The 21,676-nt window shown below is 39.8% G+C and overlaps 2 protein-coding genes across 5 annotated transcripts in view; one reads left to right on the forward strand and one right to left on the reverse strand.

The window, feature by feature from the left end:
• Positions 1-13,092, reverse strand: part of Wdr93 (WD repeat domain 93) — a 48,844-nt gene extending 35,752 nt beyond the window's left edge. For 3 of the 4 annotated variants that reach the window (XM_047541284.1, XM_047541283.1, XM_047541285.1), the window contains exons 1-5: positions 12,904-13,092; positions 7,896-8,240; positions 7,151-7,343; positions 4,255-4,319; positions 415-493 (exon numbers count right to left, since the gene is read on the reverse strand). In XM_047541284.1, the coding sequence (XP_047397240.1) occupies positions 415-493; positions 4,255-4,319; positions 7,151-7,343; positions 7,896-8,198 (640 nt within the window). In that variant the 5' untranslated portion in view covers positions 8,199-8,240; positions 12,904-13,092. The remainder of the gene's footprint in view (positions 1-414; positions 494-4,254; positions 4,320-7,150; positions 7,344-7,895; positions 8,241-12,903) is intronic. The other variant, XM_047541282.1, reaches the window with a different exon arrangement.
• A 58-nt stretch (positions 13,093-13,150) lies between these two features.
• Positions 13,151-20,575, forward strand: Pex11a (peroxisomal biogenesis factor 11 alpha). The gene is made up of 3 exons (XM_047541286.1): positions 13,151-13,312; positions 16,048-16,163; positions 18,053-20,575. Exons 1-3 carry the CDS (start codon positions 13,257-13,259, stop codon positions 18,601-18,603), a joined length of 723 nt encoding a protein of 240 aa, XP_047397242.1. The 5' UTR covers positions 13,151-13,256; the 3' UTR covers positions 18,604-20,575.
• The last annotated feature ends 1,101 nt before the right edge of the window (positions 20,576-21,676 follow it).

A 21,676-nucleotide genomic window follows, 5' to 3' on the forward strand; every position in this document is an offset into this window, starting at 1 on the left:
GCCATGAAAACAGGACCTATCAAGAAACCATCACTGATGTGGGTAGACTGAGATAATATATATCTAAATGCAATATGGTATTGAACCTTGGCGCAAATAAATTATTAGTGAAAAAAACTGATGAAACTGGGAGAAATAATATGCAGTTACTGGTTATTAATAGCATTATATAGTGTGCTGATGCAATACTATTAACTATCAACCACAGATTATTTACCTAATCTCCACAAATGTACCACCACCATATTAAATGTTGATATCAGGGGAGCCTGGTGAAGGGCATAGGGCAACTCTGTACTATTTGCAACTCTTCTGTAAATCTAAATTATTTCTAAATAAAAGATTTTGGGGAAAAGTAATCATATGGAAGAGCTGCAAATCTGAACCTTCTTCACATTCCCTGGGTAACCTTGCCTTGTAAGAGGAAGGCTGCAAAGTCCCCACCCTGAGAGATCGCCATCTTTACACAGGTGCTTTGCTTGCTGGTATCATCCTAAAAAGAAAGAGATGCTGATAGAGTAAGTGCAGTCTGGTAACAGAGAAAAACTATTTCAGAACCTTCTGTGGTTCAGAGCCAGAACAGATATCCTTTGAGATGTGAAAAGATGCCTCCCACAGCTTCACACACCTCAGCTTCGTACAGGAATTTGACAAGACCTTAATGTAAGGAAGTGGAAATCACTTTTCTGTCCAAAGGTTTTTAGACTTATTTCCTGATAATTTGTGGCATACTATCAGATCTCCCAGTCAGGTTTGCAAACCCTCAAGTCTATGTTGACACTCAATTATTCAAATGAATTGAAATAAGTTCTATTTGACATTGAAAACTCTACTGGTTGCTGAACGAAGGGCTGTATATACACTGTAGCAGAGACTGGATATAACCCTAGTATAAGACTTACTCAAATTTTGGAAAGTTGAGAAGCTCAGTGTGTATGGTTATGCTATACATTTAAGGAGCTTGAAGACTACTAGCAAATTAAGGTGACTGGACTAGTTTGGTTGGTACACTCCCTAATTTACTTAAGGAAAACTAGTTTAAGTTTTTAAATGTATACAGTTTAATATCAGCTTGTTAGGAAATTTTTCAAACATACAAAAAGAGAGAAAATAGCATAATGAACCCCCAGGAATCCATTTCTCAATATATGACAATTCTTGTTTTATCATCTCCTAAACTCAATAAATTACTATTTTAATATTTAAGCCTACACAATTTCTAAATATCATCTAGTATCTAATCAGTTTTTCAATTTCCTCAATTGTTTCATAAATGTTAATTTCTTTTTTGCAGTTGTTCAAGTCAGGGTCCAAATGAAGTTCACAGGGTGTCTTTAATGTATCTTTTAAATCTCTTTTCATTTATAATAGCTTCCCACTTTTTTTCTCATTTATTGTTAAGGAAACAGACCTTTTCTCCCCCCATATCCTGAATTGAACTAACTGAATCCCCATGGTGCTGTTTAATAAGTTGGGGTGGCAGGGTGGAGTGGGCAGGGCAGTGTTTCTGGTTAACTGATAATTGGATCTAGAGGTTGATTAGATTTAGGTTCAATTGTTTCGGCAGGAACAGAATCCTTCCTACTGCAGAATATCAATCAAGAGGCTCATAATAGCTGGTTGTCTTTCTTCTAGCTGATAATTGAGAACAGGTGTCATCCTGACTCATCAGCCATGAAGCTCCCCATCAGCCATTTGTGGTCATTGCCTAGACAATTACTCTGCAAAGTGGCTTATACAATTAAGATAGTTGGATTCTATCATTCTTTCTGCATTTGTTAGAATCCTTCCACATAGATCTATCACCATTTGGTTACAGCTTATATGGGGAAGTGACTGATTTGTTAGTTTTCAGAATACTAAGTTTATGCCCTAGCAACTTCCAAAGGTGACGATGCATTTTTAAAATTCTTCCAAATTCAGGTTTTAAATATTTTAGTGTGCTTTAATCCACCAACAGTATCTTTTTTTGGTAAAGTCCCGATATCATAATTATGCTGGTTTCATAAAATGAATTGAGTATTTGCTATATAATTTTCTTTAGAGAGCTCTTTTTAAATTTAAGGACTGTTAAAGGCACAGGTGTTAGATGCATAACTTGATGAATTTTAACAAATGTACACATCCATGTAATCAACACCCTGTTCAAGGCACAGAACATTACCATTACCCCAGAAAATTCCCACCTGCCTATTTTGATCAGTTACATCCTTATATGAAACCAAAATTATGATCTCCTTTACTAACATAGATTAGTTTGGTCTGTTCTTAAATTTCATATAAACGGAATCATGCAGAAAATGCTTTTTTGTGTCTGGCTTCTTTCACTCATGTTTTTGAGTGTCATTTACTGCACTGTGATCACCAGTTCATTGTTTCGTCATTAAATACTGTGGTATTCCATTGAACTATTATGTAGTACCACAACTTTTATTTGTTGTTTGTTTAGTTTTTGATTATTATGAATAAAGCTTCTATAACACCTTGTACAAATCCTTTTATGGATATATGTTTTCATTTGTCTTGGGTAAATATCTAGGTCATAGGTTTAACTTTACCAGAAATTACCCACCTAGTTTCAGATTGATATCATATTTCCACTAGCAATATATGAAAGTTCTTATTGTTCTACATACTCCCTAGTAGTAGGTATGGTCTGTTCTTTTCATTTTAAGCATTGAAACAGATCTGTAATGGTATCTCATAGTAATTTCAATTTGCATTTCTCTGCTGAGTATTAATTACTTTTAAAAATTGGTTACTCATTTATTGTCTTTTGTAAAATGTCAGTTCATGACTTTTGTCTATTGCCTTCTTACTATTGATTCTGAGCTCTTGTGTTTTAAACAGACAGAAGTACATGTATTTACCTATGTCCAGATAGATATGTACTCCAAGTCTATGGCTTGGGTTTTTTTTTGTAATATTATTTTTATTATTATTAAGACTATTTTAAAGTTTGAAATTTGCTAATTTTGGGGAGGGATTACAATTAAAAATGGGGGGGCTGGAGATGTAGCTCTGTGATAGAGGGTATTCTTAGCTTGAGGCTCCAAGTTCAGTTCTCAGCACCAAAAGGGGAAAAAAATGTATGGGGGGAAAAAAGTAAAAAAAAAAAGGTTCTTAGGGTCTCTGTGGTAAGTATATAAACAAATGCTATATAGTTTTTCAACTTTTCTGCAGATTTGAAATTTTTCATAATTAAATGTCAGTGGAAGAGACCAGTGTGCTGTTCAGCTAGATAGTCCCTCAACAAATCAAAGGCTTACCACATAAGTTCCCCAACCAAAGTTCTTAAAAATTTCAACTTGACCAGACATAAAATGATTTTAAAACCTCTAAGGGCATACTGAGGAAAAACAAACTTTTTTATAAAACACGTTTGTCATTACCAAATAAAAATGCAAAACAGACGATACATAGATAAATAATTCTAGTTATCTGGTCAACAGGCAAAAAGCAAGCACTTGGGCCCTTGGGCTTCAATCCTTTGCTCATCTTTCACTGCTGGAAATTCGTCTCTTGTTGGATGACCATGCCAGATGATGGGAGAGGGTGAGCTTGCACTCAGCCCTGTCCTCTCAGCCTGGGGAGTGGACCAGTGTTCAGCTGGTGGATCAGGGGCTTCTGTCTCTTTGCCACTTTGTGGTTTAGGGCTTTCTGGACATCTACATCTGTATCTGGACCTCAGGTCTCATCTTCTTGACTTTCCTTCTCTTCATTGCTGACCTCTATATGCTGTCTTTGGCAAGAAGCACTCCATGGCAGTCATGGTCTAGAACCCTGATGCAATATATTCCATCACTGGTCTGCCTAGTTCTCTTGTGCTCTGGTTGTCAGCCCCCTCATCACTTCTCCCTATGCAGAGGGACTATGGTCCTGAGGATTCCATTTGTTGTAAGCTGGGAACCACTGCTTTAGTCAGGAAGGATTGTTGTACCTGGCTTTGAGGACCACTGTCCAAGTCTCAGTCCTTTCCACTCTCAGTCTTCTGATAATTCTGTGATAAGTGCATGGAAGACTAGCCTTATGACATGGACAGCATTCATAATGTTAGAGCACTTATAACAGTTGCAGTTTGTGGAATATCTACTGATGCACTTGACCACCACCAGGCCCTGTATCATTCCCTGCCCCTATACCCTTTTCTTCAACATCAAATGCCATAATATCTCCAGCTCAAATTCTGTGAGGGCACTTCCTGAGGTTATTCTTCCACATATCCCCACTAGAGGGGAAAGAACAGGAACTCACCACTTCATTGATGGCTTTGATTAGGAAAAGACCATCCTTATAAAAGTAAAACAGTCTAATGATACCTGAAACAGAAAAACAAGTGAGAATGTAAGACAAGTGAGCCAAAGAAAGTTGGATTTGTATCTGACCTCTGAACTTGTCATGCACCCTTAGCCTCCTCCCTGGCCCCCACACTGCCTGTGCTGCTCTTGGTCTCTCTACCTTCCTCGGTCTTCCACTTGAAACGCTGAGGTTGTTGTTCCTCCTGGGCCACCTCTGCCTACCTAGTCTTACCCACAACTCCCAGAAGTCTCCTGTAGGAAACTTAGTCACACTACTCTACCCCTTGACCAAGCCACCCTTTGATGTATTTTGTCACATCATTCCTTACTGCTTCACACTATTATCCAACTGGTTCCTGTGAATGTACTACATACATTTCTTTTGGCAGGTCATACATTCTTTGAGGAACTGGATTATAACTCATCCTTCCATATGCCTCAGCCCCAACAAACTCCTCAAATAGTTATTTTGTTGAAGTGATAAGTAATTCTGTCATTCTAATTCCCAATTAGCCCAAGGGCTCCAGCGTATGATCATCACCTACCATGACTTCCTACCTCTTTCTTTAGGTACCTTCCAGAACTCATAACTTGCCTTTGTACTTCGTAATATAGACCTCGTAAAGTATCTGGTCAGATGAAAGTCTAATCCAATCTAATAAAGACACATGAGCCATCTGCACCAAGTCAATGCATGTTCTAGGGATACCAAGGCAGTTTGCCTTAAATTTATTCGAAGTCTCAAAATATTGAAGCTTATACAGACATGATATGTAAAGTAATAAATCTAAACCTTTCTTTGAACCATCATTTGAACCTTTCTTCTGAGCACCATCATTCCCACAGACATCCTCTAGGTGCCTCAAATCTCTGCATGTTCAAATGAACATTTTCAACTCATAGACCCCTGAAATCTTATCCTGACAATCAATATCCTGCCATTTACCTAAGACAGAAAGGAGTCACTTTTGTTTACTGCCCCCACATATCTCCCCACCACCCACCTCATACACTTACTCCCTCACTCCTGTTCCAACATTATATTTCCGTTTCTTAAGCTTTTTATTTTCAACTAGTTTTAGGCCTACAGAAAAGTTTCAAAAATAGTACAAAGAACTAAAATCAGCATATTACAGTGATACATGCATACCAATATTTATAGCAGTGCAATTCACAACAACTAAGTTATGGAACTAGCCCAAGTGCCTGTCAACAGATGAATGGATTAAAAAATGTGGTATAAAAGCACATTTGAGTTTTTATTCAGCCAAAAAGAAGAATTAAGAATCCAGTAAACTCAAGAACTGGAGAATATCATACTAAGTGAAATAAGCCAGACTCGAAGTGTTCTTTCATATGGAGGGGGGGCGGGAGAGAGAGAGAGAGAGAGAGAGAGAGAGAGAGAGAGAGAGAGAGAGAGAGAGAGAGAGGGAGGGAGGGAAGGAAGGAGAGAGAGAGGGAGGGAGGGAGGGAGAGAGAGAGAGAAGAAAAAGTAAAGAAAAAGAAGGGAGGGAATCTCATGAAAATGGAAGAAAGACCAATAGAGAAGAGGAAACAGAGAGTGGGGTGGGGCATAGGAAGTACTGGGGAATGAAATCTATCAAATTATGCTATGCCCATGTATGATTATACTACAATGAATCCCACTTTATTGTGTAGTTACAATATGCTAATTAAAACAATAACAACAGAAGGGAGATTGGCAGAGTAGAGCAAGTGGACCTGGAGGAGGGAGGAGGAGAGGGAAAGGGAAGGTACTGGGAAACTTAATTGACAAAATTATGTTATGTGCATGTGCAAATATGGCATAATGGATTCCACTGTTATGTGTAATGATAAGGCACCAATAGAAAACAAAATTACTAAAGTACAAAAAGTTCCCTTATATCCCTCATCCAGCTTTCCCTAATGTTCCCATCTTACAAAACCACAGTACCATTTTCTTTCTATTTTAATAGCCCCTGCCTTGGTTCAGACCTTCATAATTTCTCTCCTCAATCAACACAATAGTTTTTCCTGGTCTCTCTGCCTCTTGTTTTCAAACTCCTGCCAGAGTACCCTTCCTAACATGCCAGTATGGTCAGGTCACTTTCCTGCAGATAGTTCTTCAGTGCACCTGTGATGAGTGAACAGAGACTGTCATTTAGAGAGATGCATGACTGCACAGATGACTCAAAGCAAGCAGAAGTTTTCTGCCCTGTTTGCCCCAATATCATAAAGCCAGCTCCCTGACTTCCTGGTCAATGTTGATACTTGCCTTCTCCTGCTTTGCAAAGTAGAGAAGCTTGCTGATTGATGCAGGGCAGTGGTATGGGTTGCCCAAACATAAGGACAGGCTAGAGGAAGCCCAGTCTTTTGGGGGCAAACAATAGCAACAACTCACGGATGCAGGACACTGACTATAGTGTTTTATACTATACTCTCAGAAAAGCCTGATCCATCCTCAGACTAACAGAAAAAAGCAAGCTCTGGTTTACATGAGTGGCAGGACTACTGAGTACTAGAAGGGTGTGAACTCTGGGGCTACACTGCATGGTTTGAAGTCTGCCTGTGCCATTTACTTCTCATGTTGACCCAAGAAAGTTATTTAACCCCATGCCTCAGTTGCCTCTTCTGAATAGGGATAATACATTGTACTTCCTTCCTAGGGTTACTGTAAGGCTTAAATGGGCTAATATGTGTGTGAAATGTTGGAAGAGTGCCTGGCATACCATACTTGTAGGTATTAGCTACTACTGCATGACCAGGCATAACAATCCATGCCTGGCCCCACTCATATCTGGAAAGGAGCTTAAACTGAACTGCAGATACCTATATATTAAGTTAAAAGAAAAATGAAAAACAAATAATACCCATTTCATCCAGGGGAGCAAAGAGTATTTCACTCCCTAAATCCATGGCCCAGATGGAGGTGACATCAACCTTCAGTTTCTCCCAAGCACATATTCGTTTAGAGTTGCACAAATTATAGATAAAGAATCCTTTGGCTACTCCAATAAATACATAATCTTGAGCAATAGCCATACAATTGGGTATTTTGTTTAGCTGGGGAAAAAGAAAACAGAATTATTTTCACTCTCACTGTCTTCAAGTAATACAAGGTAATTTTTCAGAGGTTCAGGAGTTTTTCTTACAAAGATCATCCCCAGACATAGTGCTCATCTAAAACTCTTACCCACACATTAAGAAATTCCCAGCATTTCACTTTCATGGGAAAGAGGCCAAGAAAACAGAATAAATGTACATTTACAACACTAAACATGTCCACAGGCCCCACACTTTAGTGCACAGTGGGAAGAACAACAACAGGGGTGCTAGTTGATTCTCAACTGTCAAGCCAGAGAATGGATTAATTTGTTAAGAAAGATTTCTCAATATCAATAGCAGCACACAATCTTCAATTAACCACAACCCTATTTCCCCAGGCAGTTAGCAGCACTATTTTAATCAACATCAGCATGCTTACAGCCTTCCCAAATTGCACCTGTCTTACTAAATGAAGGTTTGTGGTAGAAAGATCTTCCCTGGATCAGGTGTCTTCATATATTAACACTGAACTGAGAAATAGAGACTCCTGGTCAGCCACCTGCTCCCTACCTGAATTTCTTTCAGTGGAGGGTGGACAGTAAGCTGGATGCAATCGCTCTCAGATTCCTTCAACATGTCCCTCTCTTCAATAAGTTGCCATGCCCAGTCAAACAGAAGATTCACCAGCTTATTGATCATTCGATAAGGCTGAGGCAGGGAATCCACCCCCGGATCTAGGTCCTTGATAACATAATCCTCTATGCTATCCTTAGACCAGTCCTTCTCTGATGGGGATGGCACCTCCAGTGGTCCCTTTCGTGTAAATGTAGGCAGCCTCATCTTCTGGGTCTGATTTTTTTTGGAGGACGACATCACAGAAGGTGGGACAGAGAACTTCTATGAAACTCTGAAAAGCTGAGAAGGGAAGTAAGCAAAGGAAATTTGAGGAAAAACAGGGAAGCAAGAAGTTAGCACACAACCCTTTCCTAGCACAATAACCTCTGGGGACTATTTATTCCAGATACTGGCGCGTTGCTGACTTATCACAGGATTGCTACCACATTCTTAGGATGTGGTCTTCATATTAGAAGGATATCATAAGGGACAGCTAACTTCTGCCCAACCCAGGAAGATATTTACTGTTATGAAAGGAGGGGAATTTGTCACCTGATAGGAGAGTAACTGTCATTTGTCCCAGATGGAATTTACCATCTCTCCTACAACAAAGGCCTTCTCCTGCTTCTTTGTATTGGCAAATGGCTGTGCTCAAGTCAGCCTGGTGATGAGTCATAACTATTCCCTTTCTCTTCCCTCCACTCCAATTGGATTCAGATCAAGAACTTTGGTCCTCACTGTCCAATCTGTTGCCTTCTCACTTTCCCTTTGCTGCCACACAGGAGATCTGCAGGCATAGTGCCCAGGACCCATGAGATTCTTTAAGAATTTATAAAAATGTCTAATGGGCAGTGGATGTAGCTCAGTGATAGAGCACTTGCCTAGCATGCAAGAGGCCATGAGTTTAATCCCTAGCACTGCAAAAACAAAACAAAAGTCTGGGGGAAAAAAAAGAAAGAAAGAAAGAAATGGGGCTGGGGCTGGGGCTCAGTGGTAGAGCGCTTGCCTGGCATGTGTGAGGCACTGGGCTCGAGTCTCAGCACCACATATAAATAAGTGAATAAAATAAAAGTCCATCAACAACTAAAAAAAATTAAAAAAAGAAATGTCTGAGACATGAAAAATTACTAACTAAAAAACTCCTACAGAATCAAAATAATTATTTACAAAAACATTTATAACTTATCAGCTTTGCTCTGTATGTGTATATAAAATTCAAGAAGAAAACAAGTAAACCATACTTCAGAAAACTCAAAATTTAAAAAGGATTCCAAATATTATAGTTGGAAAAAAATCATTTAATAGGGAAGCTGGGACACATTTTAAGATGCGTAACATGTAGTGGAGTAGGGTCTTACAATGTAAGAGTGTCTGAAGAACAGGGAAATCTTGTAAAGTCCCTGATGCTATCATCCTATTTTATTCTGTACTGCAGTCCACTTGTGATGCTTCCATCCAGTTGACACTGGGCGAAGAACCACCTCAAGTAATTAGTGAGAATAGTAACCTAGCTCACGCCACCATCCAGGCAGGATATCTTATAATTTGCAGCTGGTTTTTATTTTTTATTTTTATTTTTATTTTTTCGTACATGGAGTATTGAACCCATGCAGCTTAATCACTGAGCCACATCTCCAGCTTTTTTCATTTATTGATTTTGAGACAGGGTCTCTCTAAGTTGCCAAGGTTGGCCTTGAACTGGCCATCCTCCTGCCTCAGCCTCCCAAGCTGCTGGGACTACAGGTATACACCACTGTATCTGGCTCCAGTTAGCATTTTTAAAAAGAAATTAAGAAACTAATTTTACAATTGATATGGAAATAGAAAGTACAAAGAATGGTAAAAATAACTCAGAAAAAGAAGGGTAGATTTGGAAGACTACCACTATCTAATTTCAAGACTTATTATAAAGCCACGATAATCATGACAGTGTGATATTGGTATTACAATAAACAAAGAGAACAATGAAACAAAATAGAGAGTCCAGAATTAGATACACACACATATGGAGAAATTATTTTTGACAAAAGGGCAAAGACAAGTCAGTGGAAAAGGGTAGCCTTTTCAACAAATAATATTGTTGTGATTATTTTGTGTACATGGGGGGAAATTAACTCTGATCCATTTGTTTGCACCATATGCAAAAATTAACTCAAAGTGGATCACAGAACCAAATGTAAAACTCAGAACTGTAAAACTTCTAGAAGAAAACATGGGAGAAAATCTTTTCAATCTTCAGTTAGACAAAGATTTCCTAGATAAGACATTAAAGTGATTTAAAAAGAACAAACTGGTCCTTTAAACCTTCTAAAAAAACACATATGCTCTTCTAAAAAAAACACATATGCTTTTCAAAAGAAAGTATTAATAGAATAAAAGTTCTACCAACTGGGGAAAAATACTTGAAAAATCATATATCTGATAAAATAGGTGTGTCCAGAAGGTTTTATTTTGTTGTTTTTTGCAAGACTAGGGTAGAAAACAAGAGTGATCTATTACTGAGTTACATCTCCAGTCCTTTTTATTTTTTAATTTTGTACAGAGTCCCACTAAATTGCTGAGGCTGGTCTCAAACTTGCCAAGGCTAACTTCAAACTTGTGATCCTCCTGTCTCAGCCTCCAGAGTCACTGGGGCATATTCCCCCATGCCCAGCTGTATTCAGAATATTTTAAAAACTCTCAAAACTCAATAACAAGAAAATAAATAACCCAGTTTTTAAAAATGGGCAAAAGACAGATACTTAACCAAAGAAGGTACGCAAATGGCAAAGAGGCACATTAAAAGATGTTCAGTGTCCGTGGGTATTAGTGAGTTCAAATTAATATCATGCAATGCAATTACATATTATTGGAATGCCTAAAAATTAAAAAGATAGACTATACCAAGTATTGTAAAAGATGTGGAGGAACTGGAATGTTCATACACTGATGCTGGGAAAGTAGTACAACCAATGTGGAAGAGTTTGGGTTGTTTTTTTTTTTAAAGTTAAATATATTGGGCTGGGGAGATAGTTCAGTCAGTAGAGTACTTGCCTTGCAAGCACAAGACCCTGGGTTTGATCCCCAGCACCACAAAAAAAAAAAAAAAAAAAAAAAAAAAAAAAAAAAAAGGTTAAATATATACCTACCATAATATCCAGTTAGTCTACTCCTAGGAATGATAGAAAGGAACTCAAAACGTATGTCCAGGACTTGCAAATGAACAGTCATTACAGCTTTGTTTGTAGGGACACCACAGTGGAAACAATTCAAATATTTACCAACAGACAAACAGATGAACTCACACATTGTAAGTTAAACATACCATAGAATTCGGCAATCAAATTCCTATGTATTTATGCAAGAAAATTTAATATTTACAACTCATCTATAAGTCTATACTTAAATATTTGTAGCAGCTTTATTTGTAATTGCCCCAAACTGGAGACAACATGAATGTACTTCACTTTGTTGTACAGCATGTTCCCATTATGGAATCTCTCAGCAATAAAAATTACAAACTATTGATATGTACTACATGAATGAAACTCAAAGCTACAGGCATAGAAAATAGAAGATAAAAATCTGTTAAAAGCACCTTGTGCTCATCCCTATCATCTAATACATCAATGCAATGTACTCATCAATTAACATCAATAAATTACTAATTTATTGCCCTAGGCCTAGAGCTTAGCACAGTGGTTGGTACCATGTGGCCAGAAGTCAACAAATTCTTATTGTTTGCTGCACTGCCTGGTCCTGTGCCATGTACTTGGAGAAAACTTATGGCTTTCTCTTTCGTCACTGGGATTGAACAAGTGTGCTTTACCACTGAGCTATATCTTCAGTTCTTTTAATTTTTCGAGACAGGGTCTTGCTAAATTGCTGAGGCTAGCCTTTAACTTGTGATCCTCCTCCATCATTCTCCCTAGTCACTGGGAATACAGGCCTGCTCCTCCACACATGGCTACTTCTATCCTTCTTAAAAGCATGTCACTCTGGGAACCATGAGTAATCCATGGGGCCCAGAGAGTATACTTACCCAAAGCCTAGTTTCTAATTAAGACCATGTTCAGGGTACCCATACCTCCCAAAATTACTGCTCAAATGATGCCAGAACCTGAATGATCCTTTCTGATTTCTTCCTGGAAGTAGTTCCAATTGTTAAGCACCCCTAGGACTGACAGGTGCCCATGGTTGCTTACAAGGGCATGGGCAGAATCTGGATGTATCTTGGAGTATCCACACATTGTATGCACCCTTTTAGCAACGCAGGTGGGAGTCAAAAACTAGAAGAGAAGGGGGAGTGGGAAAAGTCAGGGGACTAGCTGTCCCATACTACCACATTCCAATTGTGTTTCCAGGTTTTCAAGGAGTCTAAGAAAACTAAAACTGAACTTGGTCTTATACATTATAAATGTATATCTGCCAAAGCAGGAGAACACAACATATTTTATCTAACAATTTGTTACTCGATTTATACTTTTAAAATATTTAAACATATGACTCTCCATTTGTACTCTTACCCCAGACCTGAAAATATTAGGGGAAAAGGATTACAAAAGTAGAGGGCCTTACTTTGTGGCAATAGGGGGCACCTCTTATAAATTACTGTTATAGAATGAGTGGGGCTCCATCTATAAGGTCCAGAGAAAGTTCAGTGGTGTAATTTCATTGTAACCTACTTTTCCTCTACTGTGTGCACGTCCACCCTTTTAAGACTTCCTCAGATAATCGTCTTTCAGTGTTCAATAATCCTAAGAGAAAAATCTCTCATGTAATTTATTCATCTCTCAAGCTAAAAATACACTCCAGGAATTGGCTCGGCTCTAACCGTTATCGGACCTGGAGTGGGGAAGGTCCAGGGGAAAAAAGTCACGGCGCTGAGAAACGATGAGGCCGGGTGGTCCCCCAACAAAGGCCTAGGAGAGTTCTCTAGCTGGAGAGATCCCTTAGGATTCCCCCTGGGGTTCCCAAGATATACCGGGAAACGCGGGAGCCCTGGGAACGCCTGAGAATGGGGAGACCGGTCCCTCACGACCTCTGTCTGGAGATTCAGGTGGCAAGCCGAAGTCCTAAGACACCAAGGGAGCCGCCACCCGCGATAGTAGGATCCGAGGTTGTGCTCCCCAGACTGGGCGTCTCGGCGTCGCCTTAGTAACCACCACTTCCGGCTCAGAACGGAAACCCGCTAAGGGTTCTCGGAAGGCGTATCAGCCCCAAGTGGGCAGAGACTCAGCCCCTCCCACCCCACAGTTCCCCTGACCCCGACACTCCCTGGGGACCCACTGAGCCCCAGAGGATCCCCGGTGCAACTCGTGGCCTCGGGCTGGTGCCATGGACGCCTTCATCCGCTTCACCAACCAGACCCAGGGCCGGGATCGACTCTTCAGGTGAGTCATTGCCGGCGGCCTCCATCTCTTCCTCGCCGGGTTCCCACCACCGGAGAAGGAGAAGCGAGCTAACACTCCGGGCAATCGAAGCAAGAAGGTCGCCGCCAGCTCCCGCCGAGGAAGTTTAGTGCACGAGCCCCTCTTCACCTTCGATTCAGTGGGGCTGAACATCCCTGCGCGTAGAGGCTGTGTGACATCAGTCTTCAACTCTCCTCTCTCCTAACTTTCTTCTCCAGGGAAAGGAAAACCGAGTTCTCCCCTCCCAACATTCTTCCAAGGAATTTCGTTTAACCCATTATTCTCCATCGTCCTATATACAACAACTATTTTAAAATCTTAAATTGTAACTTTGAAATAGGCACTTATAGTCACTTTGAAATAAATATTTTTAGAGTTCTGTTCATTTGAGAAAAGTATTACATGAATAACTTGAGTGTTTATATCTATAAAGGATATATACACACTAGATGTATATATCCTATTTCCAACTTGTATCATTTCCAACCTATTTTAATAAGCCCGTGTCAATTTTGTTGAAATATTTGCAAAATCGAAAATTTGGGACTTAGTGGGTTAAAGAGAAATTTTGGGTTGGCATTTGTGACTAGGGGAGCAAACCACTTGGTTTCAAACACCCCCTTGAAATGCTTATAGAAAAACAAGTTGTATTTTTTTCTTTATCTTACACTATTACCCAATCTGTGTCATTGAGATACCAAGTGTTAAATAATTTTGTAAACTAAAAATACAGTGGAGAGAGCCCTTAGATCTAACTGCACCTACAAGGTACATGCTGTGCCCCTGAAAATATCAGATTGTTTTGATTTTTAATCCTTGCTCATGATGTTTCTTTTAGCATTTTGCTAAAAGATTCTTGCTGAATAGTCACTAGCTACTGTTGCCATTTTACTTGACAGCTCTCTTTCTTCTCTTCTGGGTATTCAAGTGCTAATACAAAAACACACCAGTAAGAGTAGCCCTGTGAGACTTAGGTAAGCAAACTTTGTATCAAGTTTGTTATCAATGTTTTGCACATGTTAACTTATTTAACCCTCATGACAACTTTGTGAAAGAGATACTTTCACAGATGGGGAAACTGAGGTAGAAGGAGATTAATGGGTACTAAGTGGCAGAGTTGAGAGATGCAAATCCACTGTTGATTCCAGTGCCCACCTTTTAACTACTAAACCTTTCTAATTAATTTGATAACTTTTCAAAACAGTTGCAATATATACAAACTTCATTAAAATAGAAATCTATAATACCAGTATACCCAGAATATATCCTGCAAGATTTATCAAGGAGGGTGTTAATAAAATAACCACTTAGAATATACTTATTCAGCAAGATCAGATCTCTATTGTTCATTTCCCTACCTTCTTAATCATTTGTATAACTTTCATGAAAAAGCTGGTATTCATAAAATAATGCCATTTTCAGACCTACTCCTATTGTCAGATCAAATCTGAGAAAGGGAAGTTCATTGACATGAGTAGCTTGAGCCCTCTGGTCAGAAAGCACACTGTAAAAGAGGCAGAGAGTGCCTGGTGCAGTGACACAACTGTAATCCCAGCAACTTAGTCTGAGGCAGGAAGATCCCAGGTTCAAGGCCAGCCTGGGACCTTAGCCAGATCCTGTCTCAAAATAAGAAGGGCTGGGGATGTAGTTCTGTGGTAGAACATGCCAGGTTCAATCCCAATATGCAAAAAAAAAAAAAAAAAAAAAAAAAAAAAAAAAAGAAGGCAGATAGATCCCTGTCTTCTTCTCCTGATCATTCTCCCCCTTCTTCTCCTCCTCCTTCCCCTTTTCTTCCCTCTCATTTTTGTGATACTGGGAATCAAACCCAGGGCCTTGTGCATGCTAAGAAAGTACTCTGCCACTGAGCCACACCCCCAATCATTTCTTCTCTTTTACTTTATTACCAAAGTCAGGTTCACCATTTTGGAAAATGTTCCACATTTTTTTGAGATTAATGTACATATCATACAAGGACTCAAATGCAGTTGTAGGACAGTAAGAACTGGCACCTACTTTTATTGACTAGACTTCTAGATGCATTTGGATGTTTGTGTGATATCCAATTTCTCATTTGTTATATTTATCAGTAAGTCATTGTGAAAGTCGGCATTCCCTTTATTGAGTATATATTATTATTAAACAGGATTCTGCTTGTATTTTATATATAATACTTATAAGTTTTGAGAGGCAAATATAAAATACATCTGTACTAATTTTTGTACTGGTATGTATTTTGTCCTTAAGTTTTAAAAGATTAAACAATATTCAAACTGTAGATTTTCATTCAAATCTGGTTTAAGTTTCTGTCCTGTCACATAAATAGTAGGTTAACTATGTGGTAAAATAGTTCATTTTAAAAATCTGAAAATCATTTTACATGCATGGAGACTTTGGGGCAATTTCCACTTTGACTACATTCATGTTCCTGTGCCAGTAAGGAGCCTTTTGGGGAGCTGTTCAGTGCATTATTGCAGAGTCCTCTTTCATAATAACCTTTGTGTTGCATTTCCATTTTATGTTCTACCCTTTGGCCCTCTGCAGAATGACTGTTGCAGAATTTTGCTCTTGTAAGAGCTGCAGAAGGAGAAATCCTCTTTGAAACTTTGCCTTCAGAGAGATGTTTCTCTTTGCCTTTAGCAAGATGTTTCTTTCTCTTACTTCATGAATCAAGTTTTATTTGGCTTAGAAATCATTTTCCTCATTCTTTTCCATTTCAGAGCCACTCAATACACATGCATGTTGCTTAGATATTTGTTAGAGCCTAAAGCTGGCAAAGAGAAGGTGGTAATGAAGCTCAAGAAACTGGAGTCCAGTGTGAGCACTGGCCGTAAATGTAAGTACTCTGTCTCTTGAGGGACAGTGGCTCCTGGTGTAGAATTCTTGGCCTCAGGCACTGTAATTCACAGTTTGCTTTCAAGGTTTTTAATTTCTAGTCAACCAAGTTTATTGATGACGTTGACCAGTAAGGCTACCTCATGGTAGGACCAAAAGGTTGAATTTTTGCCTGCAGACCATTCACACACACTGTCCTGTGTTCATGCTTAGTGCTATGTCAAATTCTTCTGCTTGATCCTAACAAGTGGGACATAAAATGTGGTAGCTCATCTTTTGTGCTTACAATCACAAAGCATCTTGGCAATCCCTGGCATGAGCTTCTGGCTCCTGTGAACCTTTTGCTCTATAGAACAGAAGAACAATGACCTAGGCCACCTTCTTCTCTTGAGGATTGCTAAAGGATTTGAGGGATACATTTTTCTTAGACCATTTACAAGGTAGTTTCATGTTAAAGGCAAAAAGTGAAGGAAGTATTTTACACTCATCTAACTTAATTTCATAATAAATCATCCTGGGAAATCCCATACATCATGTAACAATAGCATGCCTAGCACCTCACTGTTTGATGAGAACCAGATGTTGCCACAGCAGGCCAGCAGAAGCCTTAGAATGGGATGTAGACAATGACATATTGATCAATTGTTTTTGAACCCTACTTCATAAACGAACAGTTCTTAGCTTTGTGGGAGAAATAAGATCATGTTATAAACAATGACATAAGACTTGTTGCCAAATGTGGTGACTAGGGTAAAGAAAGATGTTTTGGAGAAGGTAGAAATTGAGGTGTGGCTAGAGAGACAGAAAAAGCATTGTTCAAGGCAATTTCCTCCAGCAAAGGCTCAGAATTGTTATGAGCAAATCATTATGTTGGAGGATCAGTGTCAAACTAAGAAACTGGTTTGACAGAGAAGACTTAATTTGTCAAGCAGAGCATGGGAAGGGTGGGGTGAACTTTCCTAGATTTGGCTTGAAGGCCATGATTAGAAATTCTGTTTTAGAGTCTTCAGATTGGTGGAGCTCAGAGGTCCTTCAGAGGTCATTAGACTCTCCAAAAGGGATTTGTTCAAGGTCATTCAGTCAGTTAATACAAGAGCCAGAATCAGAACCCAGAATCCATGTACTAGAACAGCTGTGACATGCCCTGTGTTTGTGTTATATTTGGTAAAATATTACCAAGCACTCTTGAGATCCTTAGTGTTCAGAGAGTAGCCACGTCTGAGCCCTACTGAGTACTTCTGTTGTATCTTTCATAATATTTAGGACCAGAACTCATTCTCCAGGTGCTCCATAAATACTTGTTGACTATTAATTGAAGTGCATGCCTTCATACAGACTTGCAGTCACAGAGGTTGATTAATTCATCCAGAGCCCACATGACAACCTTACCATCTCCACTTTGTCTTCTTTGACCAAGGGAACAAAGAGGGTGTGGACCACAGAAATGGCAAAATGATAATGGTGTTTTTTTCAAAAGGCAATCTTTTTTTCTGGAAAGTAAATAAATTGTAAAACATTAGTCTCCAAGAGAATGTTGCACCTGGAGTTCATATGATAGTCCTTCCTTCAGAAGAAAGTGGAGGTGGAAATGTTCCAATGTAACAACCCACACTTATGATTAGCCATGCCTGGAGTGGGCAAAAGTCAATGTTAAGATACTCACTAGACTAGAGGAGATGAATTTTTAAAAGTCACTGTCTTTTGTGCCTTCCAGCATCATTTTAGGTGTCCTTAACATACTATAAAGTCCTCCTTTCCTTAACTAAGGCTGAACTTGAAACAATCATCAATTATTAAAATACCATGCTGGCCCCTCACCCTGACACAGGGATTCTGCAGCCCCATTACCTAGTAATGAGCAACTGTTAACTGTGTGGGTTCTTCTTACAGGGTTCCGATTAGGCAATGTGGTACATGCTATCCAGTCAACTGAGCAGAGCATCCATGCCACCGACCCAGTGTCCCGCTTATGCTTAACATTAGCCAACCTGAACCGTGTGGTTTATTTCATCTGTGACACCATACTCTGGGTGAGAAGTGTGGGTCTCGCCGTGGGCATCAACAAAGAGAAGTGGCAGACATGGGCCACCCGCCACTACTACTATTTTCTCCTACTGAGTCTGATCAGGGATCTGTATGAAATCTCCCTGCAGATGGGACAGCTTGCTCATGACAGGGCAAAGAGAGAGAAGTCATCCCAGAATTCTTTTGGGTACAGCTTGGCTGATGAAGAAACAGAATGGCTTTTATTTCGATCTCTGAAGCAGCATCCTCCCTTGCTTCTGGACACAGTGAAGAACTTCTGTGACATCCTGATCCCTTTGGACCAGATGGGGATCTATAGGTCCAACCCAGGCATCATTGGGCTTGGAGGTCTCATATCCTCTGTAGCAGGTATCATCACTGTGGCCTATCCTCAGATGAAGCTGAAGATCCTCTAGGGTGTTTGTAGGCTAAGGACCAGAGACTATTTAAATACGACAGCTTCATGAAACAAATATTTTCCTTGATCACAAATCATGTCATACTGTGCTTATGTTTTTTTTGTTCACGTGAACATTTATGATCCGTAATGTGAGCAGAGGTGGGGCCAAGAATGGAGCTTGAGGATTTATGGTGTTTTTAGAGTACTGGAATGACTTCTGAATTTCTGAATATTTTCCCTTCACCTAACATTTACTGAGCATCCCTTATGTGCATAGTAAGCACTTAGCGTTTGCTGCATGAATAAAAATTGAAAAAGACCCAATCTAATAAGTGAACACTAATACATGTATGGATTGGGTTGTATGGATTATTGGTTTCACGTGATTATCATGGATCTGATGCACAGCACCTTCAGATCTGATAGCAGACCACTTTTTTCCCATCAGCTGTACCCCACTCCATAGGTGTCAGTAGCAAGATGGTGGGGAGCTGGGCTGATAGGCTCCTCACCTGTTAGCCTTGACCATCACAGTACTTTTGTCCTTGTATTCAGAAGTAGACTCAGAAACACAGGCATCTTCCTGGTGTAAAGGTGTCTGTGGGGAGAATTCTTTCCATAAGGCAATGAGTAAGCAAAATTCAGAAGTAAACAGAAGGGAAAAATAGGTGGAAGGTTACATCCTGCCTCTTACGTAGATTGTGACTGATAAGAAAATTGACACTGAAAAAAAGCAAATAAAACCCAGGTCAGCACACTCCTTTGATTCCCTTTCTAGTGTGCTTTCCATGACATCTCATTGCCTTCATGATTGAGTACAAGTGTGAGACTCCAGAATCCTGTGCTTTTTACCTCTTACCCTTCTCAAATTTGGAACTTTTGATAATGGTTTATATTTCATCCTACAAAACTAAACCTACCTAGACCTATCATCCAGATTGTTTTTATTTAAAGCCATAATGTGGGCAATTCCACATTAATTTTCATCAAGATGCAGTTTAAAATTTCATGATTACTCTTGTAAATGTAGGAAAGACATAATTTACTTATTCTTAGGGTCATTGCGGGAGGTATGAAGGAGCAGTAAGGGACCAGTAAAAAGGACTTGGGAACATTGAGTCAGAAGCATTTACTTGTGTTCCTACTTTCCATCTTGGGTTATCTTATTTGTGAATTCAGATTCTTTAGTTTGAGGGAAGAGAGGTGGAGAGATAGGGTGCTAGTACATAGGAGGCCAAGGCCAACACTACCAGTAAAGCCATGTCATTCATCTAAATGTAAATGAGAAAAGAACTATGCACTAAGTAAGTTTCCCATAAATGTGATTGAGATTTTTGAAAAGTAGACTCAGATCCTTGGCTCTCTGTTATTTGTGTATGTGTCGTGTGGTAGGGATGCTGGGATGCCAGGGATTGATCGATCCCAGAGTATTGTACATGCTAGGAAGCACTCTACCACTGAGCCACATCCCCAACCCTTTTTATTTTTTATTTTGAGACAGGGTCTTGCAAACTTTCCCAGGTTGGCTTCAAACTTCTGATTCTCCTTCTTCAGCCTATCAAGTAGGGATTACAAGTGTGTGCCAGTGCACCCAGTGACTGGCTGTTTTTAATCTGATCCATAAAGATAGGAGGTTTGAGGTGGGCATGGTGGTGCACACCTGTAATCCCAGCAGCTCAGGAGACGGAGGCAGGAGAATCACAAGTTTGAGGCCAGCCTCAGCAACTCAGCAAGGACCTAAGCAACTTAGTGAGACCCTGCCTCAAAATAAAATATAAAAAGGACTGGGATGTGGCTTAGTGGTTAAGTACCCCTGGGTTTGATCCCTGGTACCAAACAAAAAAAGGTTTGAGAAAGAATATTTTGGAAATTTTAAGAGAAATGAGAGCTACTAAAGCAGGGCAAATAAAAAAGTTTAAGTGTTTTTTAATCTTGTCCAGATTCTTTAAGAGATTAATTATGTTCAATAAATTTCTAGACAAAACTGATTCATATATCTGTGAATGTGTTCTGGGATTAGAAAGGAGTTAACAGGAACACAGTAGGGCAGACACTCCCTAATCCAAGTCTATACAGTAGGTAGAGGGAGCTTTGGGCTGGGAGATGCAAGCTGAGAGGGTGGATTCCAGAGAGATTCAGATGTGGAGGTCCTGCATTGCCAGGCTCCCCTAAGAAGCTCTATCCGAATTGCTATCCTGTAGCGGTGCTCTGCAGCAGCCCTGGCTATGGTGCTATGGCCTCTGCCTAGAGCAGGCTGCCTTGAATTCATGGGGGCATGTTTTGTTGATTTCAATCTTGAAATCCTCTGCAAGTAGAGTGGGTGGTGTGTCTCCTCCCTGTGCATCTTTCTCCTTCCCAACTAGCCCTCCCACCCAAAGCTTCCACATTCATGAGGGGTTCCAAATACCAAAACATTCCCTAATAGACATACAGGCCAACACATTCACAGCTGAACATTGTTGCCTGGAAATTTGTTTATTCAGCAATGAACATTTGAGTCCATGTCACTCTGGGGTTGGGGGGTTCACCTGTGAACAAGTTTACCAAGGTTCCAGCTCTTGTGGTGGTGGATAGTGGTGACAGGGGTGGAGAAGGAAGATAGAACTTCATGCCTTGACAGCTGCTACTGGAGGCTGGCTCTTCCCTTGGGACTTTCTTCAGCCCTTTCACCACTTCTCACCTCTCACCCACATTCTAGAATCTCAGCTGAAGTGGCCAAAAGCCCAGCTTTGTCAGCAGAACTTTCAGGCACAGAGCTCTCTACTCCCTCTGACCCAAAGTCACTACTCCTGAGGCTAAAAACTGCCCTTTGGCCCAGGTTCTCACTTTCCCAGATAATTTGTCCTGAACCTTGAAGTGAGGACAGAGTCCACTTCTTTAAAACACTTCCTTTCCTTTCCATTACTATCTTACATCAGAGAAATTCAGGTTGGATCGAGAAGTATTAAATATATCACAGATTTATTATCCTTTCTGAGGCTCCCTGCTAGATTATCTTTTCCCTTTTCTGATATCCCATTCCTACTTTATTATAGAAACACCCTTTAGTACCAAAGATCCATCATAAAGTACTGTTTCTCCCCACCCCT

The sequence above is a fragment of the Sciurus carolinensis genome, chromosome 2 (genome assembly GCF_902686445.1).
Source record: "Sciurus carolinensis chromosome 2, mSciCar1.2, whole genome shotgun sequence".
Classification (NCBI taxonomy): domain Eukaryota; kingdom Metazoa; phylum Chordata; class Mammalia; order Rodentia; family Sciuridae; genus Sciurus; species Sciurus carolinensis.